We start from the raw sequence: 24,613 nt of genomic DNA, 5'->3' as shown, positions 1-24,613 counted from the left end.
TTAATTTTGGAGTGAACTGTTCTTTTAAATAGTGAAGAAAAAAGTTTTGCTCAAACAAAATCTATTCTTGTACTAATTTATAGGACAAAACTTTATTAAAATAATTTCAGTGAATAATAATATCTGAAAACTGGCTGCACGGTGAGGCAGTGGGTAGCACGTTCGCCTCACAGCAAGAAGGTCACTGGTTTGAGCCTCTGCTGGGTCAGTTGGCATTTCTGTGTGGAGTTTGCATGTTCCCCCTGTTCAGTGGGTTTTCTCCAGGTGCTCCGGTTTCCCCCACAAGTCCAAAAACATGTGGTATAGAATTGGGTAGGCTAAATTGTCTGTAGTGTATGACTGAGTGTGTATGGATGTTTCCCAGTGATGGGTTGCAGCTGGAAGGGTATCTGCTGCGTAAAACATATGCTGGATAAGTTGGCGGTTCATTCGGTGTGGCAACCCCAGATTAATAAAGGGACTAAGCCAAAAAGAAAATTAATTAATGAATATCTGAAAAGCATTAAGATTGACTTAGAACAACTATTGTATTTAACATGCTGGGGTATGCAGTTAACTTTGAAGTATACTCAGAATTTTGGTATCAGGATCCAAAAAATTGTATCAGTGCATCCCCAAAGATATGCACTACTAGGGATGCACTGATACCATTTTTTGGATCTTGATACCAAAATTCTGAGAATCGACCGATACAGATCCGATCCAGATACTGGATGCCATTTTATTTATTTTTAAGCATAATACAGTTTCTATAGTTCTGGTGATAAACTCAAACATATATTCTTTAGTAAAAATAGCAGACCAATAGGCCTACTGTATAAGACAGACGACACAATCTAACTTAAAACATGATGCTTGCTGTAAACTAGGCTACATTATTTGAGCATTGATCTGTTGTTGTCTAGCATATGTTTCCTTTTTTAATATTAGGATTTTTCTTTGAAATCTGTAATAGACTGAAGATCAAAACAAGGTCCGTTTATATGCTTCAGCACCAAAACACAATAAGGTCTGTTAAATAAAATATTAATATAAATAAAACTACAGTGAAACATTCACAATTTCAGAGTAGCCTATATTAGGCTAAATAATTTTCTGGTAATGACAATCCATATTGCGCCCATCAGTTTCACTTTTATTGCTTTAATCAACTACTTTGACCACAATGAGCCTGGCTTTACAAACTATTCACAACACTGGAAGTATTCCCCTTGGAAGAATAAACTCAGTCAGAAGTATGAGAGAACAGAAACTCATTGTAAGAATAATCTTAAAGAGTGGCGCACATCACGTCTGTGCATCCGATGCGTAAATGAAGCGTTTGATGCATCACTGAGACACAGCTTTCCCCTCTAAACACAATATATTTTATTTTGAGAAACATTTAAAATATTTTGAAACATGACAACAAGTCAGGCTAAATAATTCAAATGAATCTTTGACTTCTGGTGTCTTCATTTGTTTCAAAACCACTGATTTCTTTACAATTTAAAACGGCATCTTCTGATATTTTTTTCAGATAAAGATACTGTTGTCCTAAAAAAATGTAAATAAAAAAATCTTACACATACCTTATACGGTATTACAGAAAATTTTGATGGTTTTAAAACCTTGACTTTTCAAAACCACTGTGTACCTTGAAAACAGTTATCATCCCATGCCTAATCTGTGGACACTTCCAAAACGGAGCAGCAGAAAGGGAAGAAATGAGTGCGTTGAGGATCTGTCCAATGTATTATCGAGCTTTTTCTAAATAAAAATTTCAGGTAGGCCTACTTTGTGTGTGAAGAGCAGTAATAACCCTCTTTACTCCACTGTAGCGAATGTGATCTGCTGATCTAACAGACACATCGCAACATGATTTAGAAACAGCAATGATCCCCTTGTTGCAGGTCAAAATGTAGCCATTTAATGCAAAACTAAATTCATTTCTCCCCTGACTATTTAAACTAACAGGAACAAATAGTTTTAGAAAAAGTTTTTTGTGTTGTCATAAAAGACGCTACACATTTTGAATTGTGAATGAATGGAGAATGATTAATCTGTACTTCACATTAAACTATCCAATGGCTTCAGAACATTTGGGATTTAGTAGGCATATATGACAACTTTCTAGTGCCTTATAATAGGTTACCTTCATGGCTTTGTTGGCTTATAAACACTGAATATAGCTCACACACAAGATTGGATTTGGATCAGTACCAGCTGGCCGATACTCTATCGAGCAAAAATATGCTGTACTGAACCGATATCCGATCCAAGTATCTGGATTGGTGCATCCCTATGCGCTAGAGGTAAATTGAATAGACTAAATTGGCCATAGTGTATGAGTGTGTGTGTGTGTGTGTGTGTGTGTGTGCATGAGTGGGTGGGTGTTTCCCAGTCATGGGTTGCAGCTGGAAGGGCATCTACTGCATAAAACATATTCCGGAATAGTTCATTTCACTGTGGTGGTGATGGTTCATTCTGCTGTGGCGTGCTCTAAAACAGAGACTAAGCCAAAGGAAAATAAATGAATGAACTTTATTCAAGTTTCTTATTTTCAGCATTAGCTCTGGAGCATTGCATTAGGCAGAGGAATTTATTTGTGTGCACAACATTTAAAAATGTGAAATTGCGACTGAATCATTGACGACATGTGAACTGTTTTGACCATGTACTTGGACCTTTTTGGGCTTTGAAGGTTCCAGGAGCTGTACTGTCTATGGAGAATGAGAGAGCTCTCAGATCTAAAGACAGAGCTCTTCATCTAAACTATATTTCTGTTCTGAGGAAGAATGAAGGTCTCAGGGGTTTGAGAAGACATGAGGGTAAGTAAATAATACAAATATTTACATTTTTGGATGAACTTTGAAGTGCAAGGTGACTTCATTAAAAAAAAAAAAAACATGGAGTTGGCTTCACCTGTTATGCTGATGATACACAACTTTATATCTCCTCTTAACCTGATAATTTGTATGAATTTATGAAATTAACAGATTGTATAGCTGATATTAAAAATTGGATGACTAATAACTTCTTATTACTAAATTCATCTTGCTTATTGGACCCAAAAACCTCACACGCAAAACCTAGAACACTGCCTAACCCTTGATGCATTCTCAGTTCAGTCCTCATCTTCATAAAAAATTTGGGGGTGATTCTTAATAGCAACCTGTCGTTTAAAGGCCAGATTTCAAGCATCTGTAAAACTGCATTTTTCATCTTTAAAATGTTGCCAAACTTCGACATATGCTATAAATATCTAATGCGGAAAAGCTTATTCATGCTTTCATGACCTCTCGATTAGATTATTGTAATGTGTTACTAGGCGGTTGCCCTGTTGGCCTAATTAACAAACTTCGGCTGCTAAAGTGCTTTCTAGGACAAAGAAATATGATCATATTACTCCAGTTCTTTCATCATTGCATTGGCTCTCTATTAAATATCGCATATTTTTTATTTTTTTTATTGACTACCTACAAATCCCTGAATGGCTTAGCTGCCCAGTATTTGAGGGAGCTCCTGGTGTATTATAGCCTCTTACGTCTTCTATGCTCAATTAATTCTGGACAATTGACTATTCCCAGAATATCAAAATCAACTGTAGGCGGTAGATCTTTTTTCATATCTGGCACCTAATCTCTGGAACAGCCTTTCTAGCACAGTTCGGGAAGCAGACACACTCTGTCAGTTTAAAACTAAATTAAAGACGCATCTCTTTGCATTAGCATGCACATGAAACACAAATGCTTTTGAAGTCAAAATCCTCTAAAAGATTGTTAGTCTGCATTATCTGCATCTGAGGTTTCCATAATCCTAGACTAGGCCATATCCTGAGCAGCTGCTGTGGTGGTCATTCAGGAGTGGAGAGCATGAGACTGATTCCTGTAAGACCCCAGTGAAAGACGAGTCCTCGCATTGATCCTGAAGGGCCAGCCTGCGCACCAGTCAGTGACCTCTCCCACCTGCAGCTTCTAAATGATGGACGTCAAGCATTCTCCAGCCTCCGGCGCCTAGACTGCAGCTCTGCACAAGAAGTTTGGTCATAGGAGAAATGGTCGTGCCCGACTGAGCCTGGTTTCTCTTGAGGTTTTTTTTTCCATAACTTTCGTCAATTAGTGAAGTTTGTTCCTCGCCACTTTCGCCACTGGCTTGCATGGTTTGGGACTTGTGGAGCTGCGCATCGATGGATTTGCTCTTCAGTGTTTGGAAAATTAAACCACACTGAACTGAACTGAGCTGAACTTCAACTCTGAAAACTGAACTGACACAGTTTCAACTCGCCATTATCTTCTATGTTGAGCTGCTTTGACACAATCTACATTGTAAAATCCCTATAGAAATAAAGATGCATTGAATTGAATTGCTGTGCCATAAGTGATGGAAAACCTTGTCAATGGCAGGGAAACAGTTAAAAGCATTGTTTTTCTGTTTCCTGCTTGTGATTTAATAATATAATAAACCATTCTGCTACAAAGGTGCTTCTGGCACTACGCGCTTCAGTCACCCATATACCGGAGTTCCTTCAGATGCCAACTAAGAAATATGAAAGGACAAAATGATCCATCAATATATTTTGAGTTTTGGCAGGCTGATTTCGCAGCAGAAACAAGACGGCGAGTCACACAACGGAAAAACTTGACCTTGCACAACCATCTTCTCCGACTGCACCATTGAAAGGAGTTGAAAAACAACTTCAAATGATTCTGACCTTGCCTACTCTGAACTTAACAAACTTGCCTGATTGGTTTTCTAGATGTCAACATGATCAAGCAAATCTGCCAAACATGCAAACAGAGTCATTCCACTGCAATGAACTAAACTAGACAAGATTAATTACATCACTTCTTGTGACCTAACATCCAAAAGACAGCAAAAGTAAAGCAGCGCACATCACTCTTCTCTTCTCTCATTAAGCCGACTGGTCTGAGTCATTCAGGATTGTGATACCTGCAAGCAGGCCATAAAAAGCTCATAAAAGTAGCCAGCTCATGGAGTTGGCAGAGGACAGTCACGACAGACGCTCGGCAAGGGCACTCAGTTTTGGTGCAGCTTTATATAACGGTCTTATAAAGTGCTCACTGAAGTTACTGCCAAGTTATTAAGCATGCAATACACATCCTGATAGTGTGTGAAGAGCATTCGTTTTATTAAAGCAGGAGAGAAAGGGCCAGGAGGTAAGCTTTCCGGAAGAGGTGTGAGGGTATTTAATTATTTATGTCCGCTGTTTTGGCAGATCACACTCATTTGAGCTCCAGTCCACATGGGGCTGTTTTGGCCTTTTGCTGATTGAACTGCAGTGATCATGCCAAAACCAGACATATCAGGCGAATCATAGATGAGGATTGTCTAGCAGGCAGCGCATAGATCTGACCACTTCATGAAAAGGGCAAAAATCCTGGACTGGTTCCTCGAGACATCTGAATAACTGTTTATTAAATGGGCATTAAGTCTCAGGTTAATATATTTTAATCATCTAAATACTAATAATTAGCACTTCCCTCCTGTGTGTACTGCCTTGTCTTGTTGAATTGCTGAATGTCTGCTAAATTGTAAGTTGCTTTGGACAAAAACCTTTGTCAAATGACTAAATGTAAATGTAAATACTCACATATTGTATGATGAGGTTACCATAAAGCAGGAGTTCCCAAACTTGGCTCTGGAGGGTCGGTGTCCTGCAGATTTTATCTCCAATTTGCCTCAACACACCTGCACGGATGTTTGTAGAAAGCCTAGTAAAGCTACGGTCACACTGGACTTTTCTCCCCATAGACTTCCATTCATATGCACGCGAATGCGTCAGACCAAAAACGCAAAGTCGTGCGGCAAGTTTCGCAGTTTGCTATTTTGTAAAGTTCAAGCTTTGTGAACTCTGACATGCGAAATCGCATCACATGATTGCGTGAGACCAATCGAGGATCAAATGACCTCTCTGGACAGAAATTTAAAATATGGACCAATCGCGCTCGTTTATAAATGTCTAATCATCTTGTTTAACCCCACCCTTTTTCGCAGCGCTGTATGATAGAATTTCGCAAGCTTAAACTCTAGTGTGACTGCGGCATAAGAGCTTGATTAGCTAGCCCAGGTGTGTCTGATTAGGGTTGAAACTAAACTTGGCAGGACACCAGCCCTCCAGGACCAAGTTTTGGCCCGTTTCCACTGAGTGGTACGGTACGGTACGGTTCGGTTTGGTATGCTTTTATGGCCGTTTCCATTGTCAAAAGGCGTACCGAACCGAACCTTACCGTACCACTTTTTCGGCACCCTTTCGAAAGGGTACCAAACACGAGAAAGGGTACCAAAAGGTGGAGCTAGACGCGCAGCTGAACGCTATTGGTTTACAGAGATACGCCATTCGCTTACGCAACAAGCCAGAATGAAAACAAAAAACCCGACATGTTTAAAATACACAGCGAGACATTATAGCGGAATTATATATACATATAATAACGAGCCATGGTCGATCTGGGCTCAAACAATCGTCGTCGTCTTGATGAACAGCCACAAAGGCATGGAGTAGAGCAGAATCTACCCTGTGCCTCGTAGTTTTTACGAGGCAGTCTGAAGTGCGAGCGGTTTCGCTTTTTTCCTTGCGTTCCCCGTGCGTCTATACCTGAAATAACAAACTTCTTGAGCTGATGATAATAACCTGCGCTTGATTATTGACGTGCTTTTGAAACCCGATCCTGTCAGACACTGCAAAACACGAGAGTAAAGCGCGAAAAAAATGGAGAAGCTGGAAAAAAAGGAGCACATTATTTTTTTGCAAACATGAACAAAATGCCATGTCTTCACCTTTTGGACTAATATGAACTGGGAATGATGGAATTACTGTCTAACAGAGGCTACATGTGCTGCTGAAGATTACAGACACAGATGAGAGGTTTTCACTGACTGTAGGCTATATTTTGTGTTGTTTTTTAACCTAAAGACGGACGAAATGTCTGCTGTGTGTAGTTCTACTGTAGTTGGTAACATATCGGAGACTGTAAGGGGCTGTATGTGTTTATATATATATATGTTAATTTATTTATTTATTTATTTTATTTTATTACGAACGTTACAGTAGGCTATTTCGCACTGTCATTGATCTGCAGCTATAATCAACTTATGTTCATAGAAAACTTAGTAATAAACATTTCTACACAAGTATTTATGTGTGTAAAGCATCTGTTTTGTGAGAAGTGCTTCTCATATGATATGTGAGCGACCTGTACAGCTTTATTGTAGACATTTCCTCGAGTGAAAATGACGTAGACTGAAACTTTCTGTCATACACCACGCCCACCAAAAGGGTACCCTTGGTAGTGGAAACGCAAGTCTAATAAAGGTGACCCGTACCGACCCGAACCATACCGTACCGTACTAGTCAGTGGAAACGAGCCATTTCAGCACCACTACCATAAAGCAATAGTTTACTTTACTAGGTATGTGAAAATGATTGCTTCAGTACTTTAGAATTTATCAATACTCTGTTCTTTCTGGTTCTTCAATCTGATTGGCTGATTGCAGTGCAATGATCTGCAAATAACAGCACTTGTACCTCCTCTTCACTCTTCTGTATTAGTCCGCCCACATACAGCGACAAGCAGAGGACACTCTACATATTTGACTAATGTTGCAGCTGTTGGACAACATAACGTACTTTTGAGGCTTTTTTAGTCAAGAATTTAGTTGTTTAAATTGAAACTGTGCAGTTTATTTATAAGGATAGTGCCTATTTTAAATATTTATAATTTCAGAGCATTGGATTCAGTGCGTCGGCCGCCATCAGCCTGTCAGAGCGAGATATATCTAGCTGCAGACCCGCAGACCCACACACGTTTCACACACAATCTAGCACACACGATCTAGGCATGGGCAAACCATTTACGGTTAATGACGGAATTCCTACTGAACAAATATGGCGATCGAGACAGCGCATGCTACGATTGCCATTCATTAGACTGAACAGTTTAGGGTTTCCCATTTCAGTCATTATTGCATTATTATATTGTAACAATCATTTTTACATCTGTGCCATTTTGGAACTCAAATTATGTAAATAAAAATAATTGGTCAAACACTATTTTATTCACGTATCCACAAACACAAAGAAAACATAATAGACTGTCTAATTGTAGGATTAAGTAAAAAACCAATTCAGGATCTTAATGTTGCCATACTTAGTTAAAATCGTTTTGTAGTAAAATATAAAAAACAAACAATAATTTGTCACATTAAAATCAATTACTATAGAAAATGTAAAATTAATATAGTTATAAATCAATAAACTGTTTTATCTTTTACTAAAATTTTACTTATTTTTTTATTCATCATTAACAGTTAATTTGTTTATAATACTAAATTTGTTGCAACTATAATTACCTCAAATTACCAGTACTTTATGGTTTAAAAACAATATATTAATACTATAAATTACTATAGTATTTAAGGTGGGAAATCATTAAAAAAAAAAGTTAGTAGAAAATTAAGCAAATAAATTCTATTCAGTCGCTGGAGTAAATATTAATATATAGTGTTATACATTTATTAAATGTAAAATGATGATTTGTATAACACATAAAGATGTATTTTAGCCTATACATTTTAACTAAATAAAATTAAACGAAATAACAACTAAATAACTAAATAAAGTAAACCTGTCCAATTTAGATTGTTTATATATCCCTGAAAAATACTTCAGCAAGGCCAGCAATAGAGTATCTGCTATACTGACTCTGTTGGATAATTGATAACTGATCATCTATGATGACTGACAGAAAACTGCGCAGTCTATTTTACTAAATGGCGATTGGAAACAATGTTCCCCATTCGCCCGTCACGAACGCCATATTTGTGCAAAATATACACTATTGTTTATTGTGTACACTATATTTATTATTAACAATATATGCAAAAAATATTGATGATGATGTCCAAGAAGACGTTAATAACATTAATGCTGGATTGTGTGTGCCTGAAACGTATGTGGGTCTGCAGCTGGATATTATTGGTCTGAGCAGACCAAAAAAAGTGACGATTGACTTTCCGCCACAAGATAGCGACAGAGACTGCACAATACGTCCTTAAGGGAGAAAAACAGCATTTTCTCAGCGTAGGTTTCAAATTACAGCTGAAAAAAATCATTATAAATCAGGTAAGTGACATTCTGAGTCAATCTCTATATTTCCCATTTGTAGTGCTGTATTTATGTCATAGAAACTGGTAGTGTTTGCTTTGGCTTTTTTGGGGGGGTTGGGGGGATAATTATTGCGATATCCTGATTGCAACAAAGAAATACTGGAAATCTCTGTAGACTGATGAAAACAGTGCTCAATATTCACGGTGGCAAGCAGAAAGTGTCAAAACTTCCTGATTGCAAAAGAAAAATCTCTCTGATCGCTCTGCAACAACTGCTTCAAGTCAACACACCTAATCAGTCAGAGGTGAAATCGGCTAGAACCAGTGATCTTCAGATTGCTAAATACTGAAAGTTGAATGCTGAAGAACAAATGGGCCTTTTAAAAGGAGAAACCAGTGAATGCATCCACAGATTATGTTGTTGCTATTGTTTATTCTATTAAAATTAATAGAATGTGATGGCCATAGACTTTAACCCACCTTTAAACCTACCCATACCACCAAACCTGTCCCTAATCTTACCCGTATCCCACCTCAAGTGAACCAGAAGTGTTCTGTAATACATTATAAACAAATAATGTGGTATCGCCAATCCTAGACTACCTGGCAAAAGTCTTGTCGTCGATCCCAGTTGTAAGAGTTGTACTTGACTTCTAGTTGATCATTTAAAAAAGTGGCAGAAGGTCAATGTTTTAGATTAATCATCTGTTGAACTGCATCCCAATCACCACAAATACTGCAGAAGGCCACTTAGAACCTGCATGGACCCAAGATTCTCAAAGAAATCAAAATTTGGTGAAGGAAAAATCATGGTTTGGGGTTACATTCAGTATGGGGGCGTGCGAGAGATCTGCAGAGTGGATGGCAACATCAACAGCCTGAGGTATCAAGACATTTGTGCTGCTCATTACATTAAAAAAAAAAAAAAACGGGAGAGGGCAAATTCTTCAGCAGGATAGCGCTCCTCATACTTCAGCCTCCACATCAAAGTTTCTTGAAGCAAAGAGGGGCCAAGGTAATCCAGGAATGGCCAGCCCAGTCACCAGACATGAACGTTATTGAGCATGTCTGGGGTAAGATGAAGGAGGAGGCATTGAAGATGAATCCAAAGAATCTTGATGAACTCTGGGAGTCCTGCAGGAACGCTATCTTTGTCATTTCAGATGACTTTATTGATAACTTATTTGAGTCATTGCAGAGATGTGTGGATGCAGTCTTCCAAGCTCACGAGAGTCATACACAATATTCATTCTTCTTCCTCTGCACCATGACTTTATATTCTATACTGTACATTATTTCTGTTCAGTGACAAGACTTTTGTCTAAGCAAAGTCAGACCTTACTGTCCTAATTAAATCATTAAAAATCAAGGCATGCTCATATTTTATTTTGGTCAAATAAGCGTAATCTAGAGGCCTTTGCCTTTCACATAAGCCACAAATGATCAACTAGATGTCAAGATATTATTTGTTGTTCCTAAAACTTGGATAGGCAACAAGACTTTTGTCAGGTAGTATATACTTTACCTCAAACATTTTTTTTAATCTGTGATTTGCTCAGTTTACTAATTTACTTGGTGACCAAACAGTTTAGCTGCAAGTTTTCATTTTGAGTGAATCATCTAAAATCCCTTTTTACTGGAAGATTCTACTAATGCCACTTCAGTATTGCAACATATTGCCAGCTAAAATTAATGTTGAATAGAGGACTGCATTTTATTTTAGATGATTTCTCACTTGAGGCAAACTAACAGTTGGAAAGAAGCAGTTAAGGATATTCCAGCCAAGCCGTCAGACTGACATCATCAGAGAAAGAAAGTCATTCCAGAGTGGAAGCACATTTTCAGATTTTAATTACAGATTACAGACAAACAATTTTTTCAGTGGATTAACTTGCACCGATTAATTGCTCACCTCGATATGAGCTTACAATATACATTTAGAATTCCTGAGGACTTTAAGTAATGTACAGTAATCCCTAAATGGCCCTAGAAAGTGAATGTGCAATATTTTAACAAATTCTTGTTTCAATTATGCTGGACTACAGTACAATTTTTGCACCCAATTCAAAAGATGAATATACTGTATGAATAAAATAAAACAATAAAATAAAAGCATTAAATATTTTTTGATTCAAGAAACTTATAAATGCTTTTATCTAGCATAGTTGTCAAACATTGATATTCTTTTCTGATGTTTTTCTGCATCTGTAGATCAAACACTAGACTATGACTAGCAAAAGCAAATTCAGGGACTTGATTTGCAGTGATTGCTTGAACTAAAAAGATTTACAGATTTAATGCAATGTCCTTTAGATTGGCACCTTCCAATTGACCACTATTTAAATACTTTTAACTGTTCCTAACTTTTTTTTGGAGGTTTACAATAGGTTTACACCTATATTTTTTCTAAAATAATCTTGCTTCACAAATATAAGCAACGGCAACGCAATCTCACGGCAATTGGTAACTTTTTGATTTAGTGGCTAATTCGTATGAATTTGTACGATCTAATTCATAAAATTTTGTACAATTTGCTCATCCCCCATTGACGGTTGGGTTTAGGGGCGGGGTTGGGTGCCACACCTCCTTTTTAAAAGCGTACATTTTCGTACGACTGAACTCATACAAATTAGCCACTAAACTGACAAAACGTAAAATACTTATGTTTAATCGTGAGATCAGGCTGGCAATGCCAGATCATACATCCAGTGCGATAAGGCTCAAGATGTATATGGCACAATTTGTAGCAATTTTCAGACCAACGCAACTCTAATTTTCACGTTTTGTGACACGTTGTTTAAATAGCAAATCCATTTGCACCACTTTGTGGACTCATGGGTGCCAGTGTAAAAAGGAGGTGTGTTAAGGCACATTATTGGTGCGTTGCTATTTTGAGGAACTGAAATAGACTGCGCCATTGACCAACTAAAAGCTGGTCCAGCGCAGATGGTGTTATGCACCTATGCAGGTCCAAACGCTTACACATTGCTTAAGACACACATGATGTCCAACAAAAAAAGGATGTACAGCAAATAAAAACAAATTAAGAATTAAAATGAAAATAATACAAAAATTATTATTTTCAACATAAATATAAAAACCACTACCTTCATGCCTTCTTCATGTCGGTGGGCTTTTTTCAGTTTATCCATGACAGTTTGCATTTGTATAATGTTTATTAGCAGTATTATTTATTACATGCATATTTATATTTGTTTTAATAAAAACAAGTTTAGATTTGTCCACCTGTCAGGTTTTGGAGACGTATGCATCACCACATGGGGCATAAGAATAAGACGTGTGTTTGAATATAACTCAAACTAACTTGTTTTACCACACTTCTTTATTATTGTTTATTTATTTGTTTGCTGGAAATTAAAATTGAATTTAGAAATACTTTTGAAACAAATCATTGTGCTTAACATATGAAATTAACCTCTTAGGGCTTAGTGGCCACATATGTGGACAGCACATTTTAGCTCTAAAGTGGCTATTTAAAATACTTTAAAGAGCCCATATTATGGCTTTTTGAAAATGCCCTTCCATGTAGTGTGTCACACAGCTCTAAGTGAAGTGAAATATCCAGCTAAGGCTTAAATCTGTAAGTGTACAGTGTTTAAAACTATTGATTCATCTATAAAAGAGTCGACTCATAGTGCTTCAAACGAGTCGTCTTGATAACGAGTTATTAGGTGTTTCGCGATGACGCAGCTACGAAACACAAGTAGTTGCACGCGCAAGCCCGGGAGATTTGAAACCTGCGGCTCCGCCCACTAACAGAAAAAAGTCACACACACACACACACACACACACACAGAGAGACACACACAGACACCGGTAGAATGAAGTCACGCTGTGCAGATGGAGATTATTGACAGTTCACCCAAAGATGAAACCTTAGCATATAGCCTAGCCTTGAGCAGATCGAGAGCCTCTGGAAACTACCTGCTTACACAGAAGACTTCATCAGTTTGTTAAAGAAAGGATCGGTAAAGACTGTCAGAACAAGGATCAGTGGATCATGAATCAGTTTCTACCCCCATTTCACCAGTGTTAGTACGTGCGATTAAAATTGTTGCCTCGTTTACTCTAGCTTGCAAATTATGCATTTAGTTGTGTTTTGTTACTTGTAACCGCGTGTGCTGTATCAGGGAGACTCTTTATATTCTCATATCGCGTGTAAAGCTACGTTGAAAACGCGACGCGTGCCGCTTTGTTTATGGATAGTCAGCTATGTGTGTGTGTGTAATGTGTGTGTGTGTGTGGCTCCTCTGAGGACGGTCGTTTGTGTGAGTGTCTCCTCTTAGGAGGTTGATGTGTGTGTGTGCGTGTCTCTGAATAGGGTAAAGCTCTAGGCAAAGGGTGATCAAAGGGACCCGTTTGTAAAGTGAGGACTTTAGGGGGTGTCGCGGTTGAAATCTTAGGGTTGTAATCGCGGATGTAACTGAGGACGCGGAGGGGGAGGGAGGTGTCGCCGCCGCGCCGTCTCTATTCTGGATGCGCCGGCCCTGTGTGTGCGTGTGTGTAAAAAGAGCAAGTAGACTGCTAGGACATATCCTCGCCAGTTCTTGGACTTTTTGCTTGATAAAATAGTTAGTCGTCAGTATTTTCTAGTCCATCGTCTGTATTTACATTCACCCACTGGCAGCCAAAATCCACTATGAAGCGTGTGTACACTGTGACTACTTTTATATTGTTGATAATCTGCTGGGCATTTCACTCTGTCTCGCCCTGAAGCCTGTCAGTGTCGTCGACCAATCGCAGCAGCCTGTCATTGGTCCAATCAGCGCAGATTAGCTTCGTGCTGAGGACGGGTTTGGGTACAAATGAATCGCTGAACGATTCATATGGGAGTCGCTGGGATAACTAGGTAAAAATAAATGCATATTATAAGACCATCAAAGTGTTGTTTGACCTTGCATGCATATTAGACTGTTGTTGGAGACCCTTACAACCTAAATATGACCCTATTTCATCTATAATATGGGCTCTTTAAATGTTTTTTTATTTTGTTACAGACATACAGAGTCATCCTGCAACTGTTTTGCAGCATATGAAATGTCCCAAACACTAATTTTAACTGTGCAAAATGGGCAAGAATTTGTTTTTACTCTCTGATAGTCAAAACATGTTAAAAAAAATATGATTGTGTTATACATGCATTAAAAGCAGTCAGGAAAAAGTCCTTTATGCAAATTCGGACCACGAGTCCACATATATGGACATCATTTTTCTCTAAAAGTACATCATATCAAAGGATGATACTTAGGTTTTTATTCTAATTAGGTTCCAATATGCCCAAATAGCAAAGAAAAATTAAAAATGCATTTAAAAAAAACACCTTGGGCCTTAAACATGTAGGCTAATGGATGTCTTCTGTGGAGTGAGTTTCCACCGTTTCCATACTCCACCAAAGTAAAAGAGTAAAGTAAGGAGGAATTAAAGAGACCGAATGGAGGAGGCTCATTCTTTATTCTCGCGCTGTAGATGGTCTATTTAACTACTGTTTAACTGTTTCGCTAGAGAAGCATTCAGTTGTTCCACTTACAAAATTCACAGTGTAAATAGCAAATGCCCCATGGTGTGACACAACTGACTCTTAAAGGGAATGGGAGATGAGACTCCGATTGGTTTAAAGCCCGTTATGCTCAAAACACACCCATAACTTATTAAGAGAGTAAGCACAACCCTGTTAGACCATGCACCAGGGCGCAAAGCATATTTTTCCATCCTTATAATAGCAAAAGTGGATTTGCACACTCGCTAGACTTTGCGCCTAGATTGTTAAAATAGAGCCCATATAATTTAGTATTTTTACTTTAGTTTTCCCTTTGGACTAATGTAATGGTGGAGCAACAGTTAAAGAGACTCTTGCCCTATGATTCCAGCCTCTCCAATTGTCCATGTCTGTCTCCAATAACAGCATCCATTACTAATGAATCCAAGTCAAGAGTGCTTTTGTCCTGGGCTTGTATCAGGTGTACAAACATCAGGTTGATGGTAATTGATTAGTAAAGATAAGATGTTCTTATGAGAACAAGAGAAAGTAGATGCCATTGTGTGTTCTAGGATATCGCCAGGCTTCATCAACCTGGAGCCGCTGATTTCCATTTTGCGTTATTTGTATCCATCAAGATGGTTTTTAACGCAACACATCCCTTCACGCATGATCTCATGGAAGAACATAGGGAGATTTGTTTGAGGCTTACCTTCAGCAGCTCCCGAGGGAAATCTTGTCCTCCGTTGAGACCGTCGAGGTTATTGATGAATTCGTGGCACGTCATCTTCTTCCCAATATTCTGTGGGGCATGAGAAACATTTATTGGGCTGTTAATGGGACAGAATGGCACTGCATCACCCTGATTTAACCCTGTGAGCTCGACGTAACCTTACGTCACTGACAGAAGCAGAGAAGGAGACCTCTAAGGAATTCATGATTCCCAGAATGCCTTCCTACAATAGTTGTAAATCAGTCAGTACTGCTTTCTCATCAAACGTACAGACTGAATAGAGCCTGACATTAAACAAAGGGAATCATATTCACAGAGATAGATGTAAGGTCAGTTATTAATAATCTGCTCAATGATTGATTAAAGCAAACAAGGCTACTGATGCCACTAACAAAAATAAATTTTTACATCAAGCTCTTGAAAGCAGCAAGACTTTTGGTGCACCATCATCTCTTTTTGTCAATTCTATGACAAACAGAACTGAGCACATTAGTTATGCGTCAACGCACTGTAGATGGCCCATGCTAGGTCTGCTTCTTTTTTAAAGTCCACATGAACGCATGAGAATTTGATTTCAGTATGTTGATGTACTTCCAACTCAAATCAGGCCCGGTGCTATGGGAGGGCAAAAGGGGGCATTTCTCTCTCAAAAGAATTTGTGCCCCCCAGAAGTATTGTTCACTCAAAACTGAAAATTCTTTCCACTATTAATTACTAACACTCCCATCATTTTAACCTTCAGAACACACATTTAGATGTCTTATAATATGAAACACCAATTAAATTATGAAAATTGTAAGATTAAAGCTAGGCCTATAGTCCAAGGATCTGGTCCCCGCATCAGGTCAGGTGCGCACAACTCTCTTGAGCTCTAAACGGAAAAAACGCAGAAGAAATTTGCTGTTCTATTAATTTTAGCAGAGACACAAATGCCAGTCATTTACAGTAGTTTATCAGTTAGGGGAAGCAGGGGGAAGGTTTAGTTGGACACTGCACATTCCCACAATAGTCTACACTATAATTAATATTTTAAATTATTATATTCATTATCATTAATATTGTCAAAATTAAGCTAAAATTGATAAAACGGAGAACCGTTTTGAAAGTTTGCTTTCATTTTGACATGGCTAAAGCGCACTTTTATAGTTGTGAAAAGAAACATCCCATTATGCATCAGCAGTCAAGTTAGGACACTTAAAATATGCCTTTTGTATTTAAAGATGATCGGCCTGCGAAGTCAAGTTTACAGTGTTATAAATGAAATAGGTATAGAGTGTGAGTAAGTGGATTTGCCGTGGATCTACCTCTCACATGTGCTGCAGGTATGAATGATAATCTTTTACAAATATGTAATTTAGGCTATACTGCTATTTGCTCATGCAAAATTAAATACCAAGTCGGCGCCAATAGCCTAGTGGTTAGTGCATCGACATATAGCACCCAGGTGCTCGTGGCGACCAGAGTTCAATTCCCGGCTCGAGGTCCTTTGCCGATCCTTCCCCTCTCTCTGCTCCCCACACTTTCCTGTCTGTTAATCTCCACTGTCCTGTCATTAAAGGTGAAAACCCCTAAAAAATTATTATTAAAAAAATATATATAAAAAATTAAACACCAGAAAATATATTGTAGGCCTATTTTAAGAGCTAAAATACAATTAGCATATTGATTGATTTTGTCGATAATCTGCCAATGGGGTAAGCAAAATAATCTTGTGTCAAAAGGAAAAACAAGATAATTTTGCTTACCCCATTGGCAGGTTATTTAGATTGTTTTAAAGAAAAATTCACTTCATAATGGCATATTATTTCTGAAAACAATTCAATATGTTTCGATTGCCAAGAAAATGCTTCTTGATGTAAGAAATTTTAGATATTCGGACTAGAAAGAAGACAAAAAATCTAAGTAAGAAACGCTTTTTTTGCAGTGTATATCGCAATATATATTTCACAGATAAATAAAATATTGCAATGTCGATTTTTCCAATAATGTGCAGCCCTAATTCCCTTATTGCAAACACAATGGTAAGAGTGGCTATTAATATAAAGCTGCTATGGAAGCCCTCAGGCTGACGTCAACAGAAGAATCGCTACTCCAAACACGGAAGCAAATGAGCAGACTTTCATTAAAGATTACCACAACAAACATTTATTTTCTGTACAAAAAATTCCACGGATTAGTTATCGACCTCAAGAATAACAACGTGAGACAGTTTTGATTTCAAGCGGACTTTAAAGACCCGCAGCCACTATGCGTTACAGTTCAAACAAAACATCTGTGCTTGTCCTGTGGGGGGAAAAAACATTTTGCCACAGCTTATATAACATGCCAGAAAATGTCACAGCAGCACATATGAAGTCTGACAGAGCAGCTCACCAAATGAATAACACTGAAGCTAATCTACAATATAACTCAGGATTTATGGGGGAGCTTTAAGCACCTACGGTTACCAGGTTTACTGACTGCAGCTATTATACATTCTCTACAATTACTCTGTCTGGACCTTGATTTCTCCTTCACGGCGTCAAATTGCTGCTTTCATAATGTCACAGACAAAGAGTGAAGGAGCGGCCGTTTGCAGTCTAAAATAAAGCGCAGACGGTGTTTGTTCCACTGACTTTACTGTTCCTGCCAGCACCAGCCGAGTTTGTAGGTGGATGGCACTGACAAATGTTCAGACTGGCACGAGATATCAAAGAGAGACGCAGGCTGCTTCGAAATACACGACTCCGCAAGATCTCACACTGCAGTTTCATCACAGAAATAATGCTGGAACTTGATGTCGTCCATCACTTAAATGACACATCAAACCATTTTTCTCCTTCTGTATGTGTCTGCTGTGTGCACATCAGATCACAAAGTCAGCAAAGGCCGACTGAGAATAAATCGCTATTTTAGCAAGGACAATACATGATACTCAGAAGAAAAAACCCACGTTTGATCATAATCACATAAAGAATTTAAACGTGTTTATTCCACTGCCCCAATACTTCCAATCTCATTACTACATGGAAATGTAAAAAATTACTATTTTAATAGTAAGACATCACAATAAGGTTGTATTAGTTAAAGGTGCAGTGTGTAAGTTTGATACCCAGTGGTTAAACTGGTTCAAAACAAAGATTGACAACACCAACAGCAGTGTGCCTGACTTTAGAGCCTAACGTCTGATTTAAATCGTGTAAAATAAAAGCAACAGCACCCAATAGAAGGAATCTTTTCCAAACGAAAAGGACTTTTTGTTCTAACCAATACCTTGAATTGGTATATTAGAAATGTTTTTAATTTCTTGCAGCTGAACTAAAACAGAAAAGCTGACAATGATCACCTCGGGTACACCTCATGTGCTTTATTCAGTGTTAAATGCTAATAATGCAAGTTTGACTGCCATTTCACATGACATTTATAGCCATACTATGAAACTTCAGTGCAAGCCAACACATATCAGTAATTCAGCATGTGCATTTAATAATGTTAAAATGTTTAATATGTATTAATTATATTATAAACCTTACCATTTTGTTGGAGTGCATTTCATCATGCTTCTGAATGGCTGTATTTAAATTTCTAGAGGTGTCAAAATGAATGGTTTCTTCGGTGCACCGCAATTCGATATCTGTTCAGTAATAGATCATAACTGGTTATTACGTACTGACGTCCTTTATCTCCTATGCGCAATGTCGCAGTGGAATACTATGGAGGAGGCGGCGAGGGAAGAGTAAATAAAATGCTTCCACTACTTAAAAAGTAGATAATTATGCACAATTGAACTGCTCGTGAGGTTGCTGGAAAGTCTTTCGTTGACACTGAAGAAGGCACAGCACACGAGCCGCTATTTCATTACTAGGGAGAAATGCTGTAAAACTCCATCTCTGCCTCTCTCTCACACACTTGACATTTGACATTTGACCCTCTGGCGTGCTCGTGAGGTAACTTTTCCTCTCCTCTCAGCTGTTAAAGCGATACTTGTGGATCCAGACATGAGCGTGCCTGTGGAGCGAGTTTTCTCCACTGTGTCTATAACAAATTACATTTACATTTACATTTACATTTAGTCATTTAGCAGACGCTTTTATCCAAAGCGACTTACAAATGAGGACAAGGAAGCAATTTACACAACTATAAGAGCAGCAGTGAACAAGTGCTATAGACAAGTTTCAGGTGTATAAAGTCTAAGAAGCAAAGCATTAGTAAAAATTTTAAATTTTAAAATTACCTTTGATAACTGCGTATTATGCGCATGTAGGCTGTAACCGCGGCTGTTCTTCCCGCGTCACTCATCGGTGAACAGTGCTTTCAATTTTAAAGCCAATCGCAGCCCTTTCTGTTGAGCGGGTGAAGACAATGACCAATCATAGGGGTGTAAGACCTCACTTGACAGCGCTCAAAAAGCAAGTGGGATCATATTTACATTTGTTTATTTGCTATAAACGCTCATGTTGTCCTGTGCATTTGTTTCAAAAAGAGTGTTTTCTTTTAGCTGGCAAAACTAAAGGTACAGTTCATATATTTCACTGCTTGTATTAAAGCACAAAATTGTATTACAAATAACATATAAATATTAATATATTTATAGATTTTATTCAAAAAAAGTCTTGTGTTGTGAAGAAAAAATCTAATTATGTATGGAAAGCATCGTCAATGCACCGTGATGCACCGAGATATCGATGGCATGATAATCGTAACCGAACCGTGAGACCAGTGTAGGTTCACACCCCTATAAATTTCTATGGTGTTTCGTCTGGTGCAAACAGCCAAACTGCTTGTCACTACATATTTTGTCGCGTAGCGTGTTGTTGGAACACGAATGAAACCTGCTCACCTAATGCTTACATTTAAAATATTTATATTAATTGCAAATTAATAACCCCCTCATGTGGAATTCTGAATCTGCGTCTCATTTTGAAGGCTGCTACTGTCCACCGTACGTCGCATTTCACAGATACAGACTTTGAGAGCTTTCCTGACTGACTGACTGAAATATGCTGTTTTCCACAAAGGCCACCCGGGGTGCTTAAATATAATTGGCTAAAGTGGCATTGGGCAGATTAAATGACCAACACAAAGACAGCCATTCCAGCACGTAACGCACATGTTGAAAGCAAAATATCTGACTTTTTAGATAAACAAGAATGTTAGCACTTAAGCACTCACTTAAATATCTGCAAACATATTATGGTATTGATATGCTTTAGAAGAGTCAAAAACTTACATACAGCACCTTTAATGTTAGTTAATGTAATATGAACAATTAATGAACAATACATTTATTACAGTATTCGTCATCTTTGGTAATATTAGTTAATGAAAATATTTTTTTGAAATATTATTTCATGTTAACTCACAGTGTATTTACTAATGATAACAAGCATTAATTTGGATTTAAATCCCGCATTAGTAAATACTGTCTATGATTAATAAATGCTGTACAAGTATTGTTCATGATTAGTTTATGTTAGTAAATACATTAACAAATGAAATCAAATTGTAAAAAGTATTTAATTTAAGCTGTGAATGTCATGTAAGCATTTGTTAGAGTACAAGTACAGTATAGTGTTATTATGGAAAAAATGCTGTTAATAGTTTCTAATTAAACAGTTGCTAATTAATCAGTCACCAAAATGCAGTAATGATGTGAAATATTCTTATATTTAAAAATGTATATATTAGGGTGGCATGGTGGCTCGGTGGGTTGCACTGTAGCAGGGTTGCACTCTCAGCAAGAAGGTCATTGGTTCGAGTCCTGACTGGGCAAGTTGGCATTTCTGTGTGGAGTTTGCATGTTCTCCCCATCCTCCGGCTTCCCCCACATTCCACAGACATGCGCTATAGGTGAACTGGGTAAACTAAATTGGCCGTAGTGTATGAGTGCAAGTGTGTATGGGTGTTTTCTGGGTACAGGGTTGTGGCTGGAAGGGCATCCATTGTGTAAAACATACGCTGGAATAGTTGGGTGTTCATTCCATTGTGGCAACCCCTGATAAATAAGGGACTTAACCGAAGGAAAATTAACGAATATTTTATTATTATAATGTATATTCAACAAATATATTACAAATATATTAAGGCAAAACTGAATTTTCAGCATCATTAGTCACATAATCCTCCAGAAATAACTAACATGCTGATTTTTTGCTCAAAACATTTAATTTTGCTACACGATCAATGCTGAAAAGATCTGCTTTGCTTATTTTGTATTTATTTAAATGATTTGTTTAATGCTATTATGGATAAAATACAGAAAAAAAAGAATTCTCTGATGAAATGGACAACATTTTCATATTTATACATTTTTTAAAATGTTTTCTGTAAAGGTCTTTGCACACTGAAGTCTGAAATTTTCATATGCGTTGTCATATGTATATGTCCTAACAATTTGTCAGACAGAAGCCTTGTACACTCTGTCCAGTGCATATTAATAAATCAGTTCCAAAAAAAAAAAAAAATATTGGAGTCAATTAAAGCAGTGATGCTTTCGCTCTCTTAAAAAAAAGAATAAATAAACAAATAAATAAAAATAAAAGAGGAAATACTGTGTGCATTCAGTCCACTAAATAAAACAGAAGGAGAGTTCACCAACTTACCAAAGAGATGTGTGGGATTATCCTGAAATTGAACGTTTATTTCAGGAACTCAATGGCATTTTGATACTTTGTTTGTGATACCGCAGCCACATCACACACATTTCCGTAAACAAATTAATCCTGAACAGAAACTGGCAGTACATCAAAGGTATAGAGACACACAGGCATACACACACTCCAAATAGTGGCATGGCAAAGGAGCACAAAGGCATTGAAACCAGTTTACAATAGGCTACAGCAGTGGTTCTTAGCCATCTGCTACATTCTGTCTTTATATTACACACTTGGTTTGTCATAAAGTGCTCTGGGTTGAGCTACAGCATTCTGGATTTTGACGTTTGATTGTATGGTTATTCCAATTTGTCAAAACACATTTTAAAACTCTTTTTTGGATGCAAAAAAACTAGACAAATCAAGCACAATCCGATTTTTTAATGGATTTTATTTTTTAATGTGCAAAAATTTCGGACTCATTGTGCAATAAACTTTACACTGTAAAAATATTCCATGTCCATTGTTAGCAATCCTTCTACACTGTAACATTTTTTTTTTAAAGTTGACTCAAAGCTTTTGAGTTGACTCAAAAATGCAGCGAATTGCCCAACAATTTTAAGGCCCCGTTTACACCAATTAGTTTTAGTTTTAAAATGGCATTTTAGAATGAAAACTATCCATGTCCACACAGACGTTTCATCTAGTGTTTCTGAAAAGATCTCCGTTCACACTACACCACTGAAAGCGCACATCACGTGACCACACACACACACTCTGGCATGCGCTGCAGCGTATGTGCATGTCTTAGCTCCAGGCAGTCAGCGGGTGCTTTGAGCACACCTCCCCAGATGAGAGTAGCGCACGTCGGACAGTTAATCAAGGATGTACCGCTGGATCTCATCTCACTTACTTGTAGTTAATATTTAATTCATCTTGTCTCCATCTAATGGTCTTTTGAATCTATTACTTGTTCTCAGGTAGCGTGTTTTGGCTGAGCGCAAAGATAAGTCAATGTATTCATTTATGTAACCACCTACACTGATTCTGCACATTTGACTGATTGCTTGCCTTTATTTCCTATATTGTATAAATGTGTTGTATGTTATACTTTTATAATGGCCATTTTTGATTATTAAAACTGATATTCAGCAAAAGAGAGGGTATGTTTTGTATTTTTCAATGGAAAGGAAAGGAGACAGTTATGTTATAGGCTTTTTTATATAAAAATGCATACAGTGAAGATGATGCTCATATAAATATGTAGCTACATGATGCCTCAACATTTTTGGAGTTTGTTAAGTTGATATGAAAAATGAAAATAGGCAGTTCCTTATATCATCTTTTCATTTTATTGTTAAGAAAGTGAAACAATAGCCCCTTTCAAGCAGTGAAACCAGTAAATATCCATAAAATTTTCAGAACAACTTTACCAGTAAATTTTTAAAAAGCACTGTTCACACAGGCAAGGATGCTATGGAATTTTTCCAGAAAAGAGCATTCACACATCCATTCCAAAATACCGGTAAATTCTGACATCTTTAACCATAAATGAGCTCTAAAATGGCTGTGCTTGTATTTGTAAACATTTGACTTCATTACAATCTCTGTGGATGGATAAGTATTGTGAACAACTTTGATGAAAACATATGGAGGAACACTTTTGCATGTCAAGATGTATAGAATGTGTGTGTGCTGGCGCTCACCGGCTACTTTACGTGCACACGTGTCAAAGCTTAAAGGTAAATAAACAACGGCTTATCATAGGCATTATATCTATAACTTTTTTACACAGTTGGCATTAAGAAGGAACAGAAATATTATCTGACTAACATCTAGCAGCTAAATGTGTCTGGAAAAATATTCAAAGGCATTTATTTTCATAAACCGCGCGAACGTGAATGTGTCTGAGTGTTCTGATTGGCTAAAGTAGACGTCTCACGCCAGCGCGTTCTAGACATGAACGTGATCTTTCTGGCAATCTTCCTTCAGCGTTCACACAGGGCAGCATTCCGGCAAATTACCGGTAATGTTACAACTTTTCTTTCCGGAAAATTGCCGGAACGAATTTACAGGTATTTTCAAAAAGGGGCGGTTCACACATACACACCTTTCTTGCAAAGTCTGAATTTAATGAAAGGGTACAAGACAGAAATTTGTGTACTTAATATTGAGAAAAAGCTCCAATCAGGGAATGTCTGTAGCAATGCCTCCGTTTTCAGATGTCTGCATTTTTCCCCATCCACACTGACATGGAGCAACAGCGTTTTAAAACCAAAATGGCCTCTTCAGTGTTTTCAAAATGCTCTGTTTTCAGGGCTCGAAAACTCAGGGGTAGTATGGCATAACCATAGCAAAACGTATGCATTTTAATCAGATGTGATCAGTTACGTTACTTTTCTAAAGTAATTGAAAAGGTACTCTACTTATTACATTTTAAATAGGGTAATTTGTAATCTGTAATCTATTATTTTCCAAAGTAACCTCCCCACAACTGTTTAAATCCCGAGACTATTCAGTCTTTAATGGTAATATCTTTTGCGTTTTTCAAAATGTCTTTTGTGTGTAAAATATACATTTCCTCCTCAATCCATCAAATTATGTCTGACCTAAGCAGGGTTTTAGGAGATTCACCCATCTGCACCTGCTCTGTCTCTATATAACCTGTGAGAAACGCATAACGCTTCCCTCCACAAATGTATC

The 24,613-nt window shown here is 37.6% G+C and overlaps 1 protein-coding gene across 4 annotated transcripts in view; it reads right to left on the bottom strand.

The window, feature by feature from the left end:
• Positions 1-24,613, bottom strand: part of psd3l (pleckstrin and Sec7 domain containing 3, like) — a 192,911-nt gene that overhangs the window by 86,970 nt on the left and 81,328 nt on the right. For all 4 annotated transcript variants that reach the window (XM_056466945.1, XM_056466946.1, XM_056466948.1 and 1 more), the window contains exon 6: positions 15,318-15,407. In XM_056466945.1, the coding sequence (XP_056322920.1) occupies positions 15,318-15,407 (90 nt within the window). The remainder of the gene's footprint in view (positions 1-15,317; positions 15,408-24,613) is intronic.

The sequence above is a fragment of the Danio aesculapii genome, chromosome 10, assembly GCF_903798145.1.
Source record: "Danio aesculapii chromosome 10, fDanAes4.1, whole genome shotgun sequence".
In the NCBI taxonomy this organism is placed as follows: domain Eukaryota; kingdom Metazoa; phylum Chordata; class Actinopteri; order Cypriniformes; family Danionidae; genus Danio; species Danio aesculapii.
This window is presented reverse-complemented; position numbering and strand designations above follow the sequence as displayed.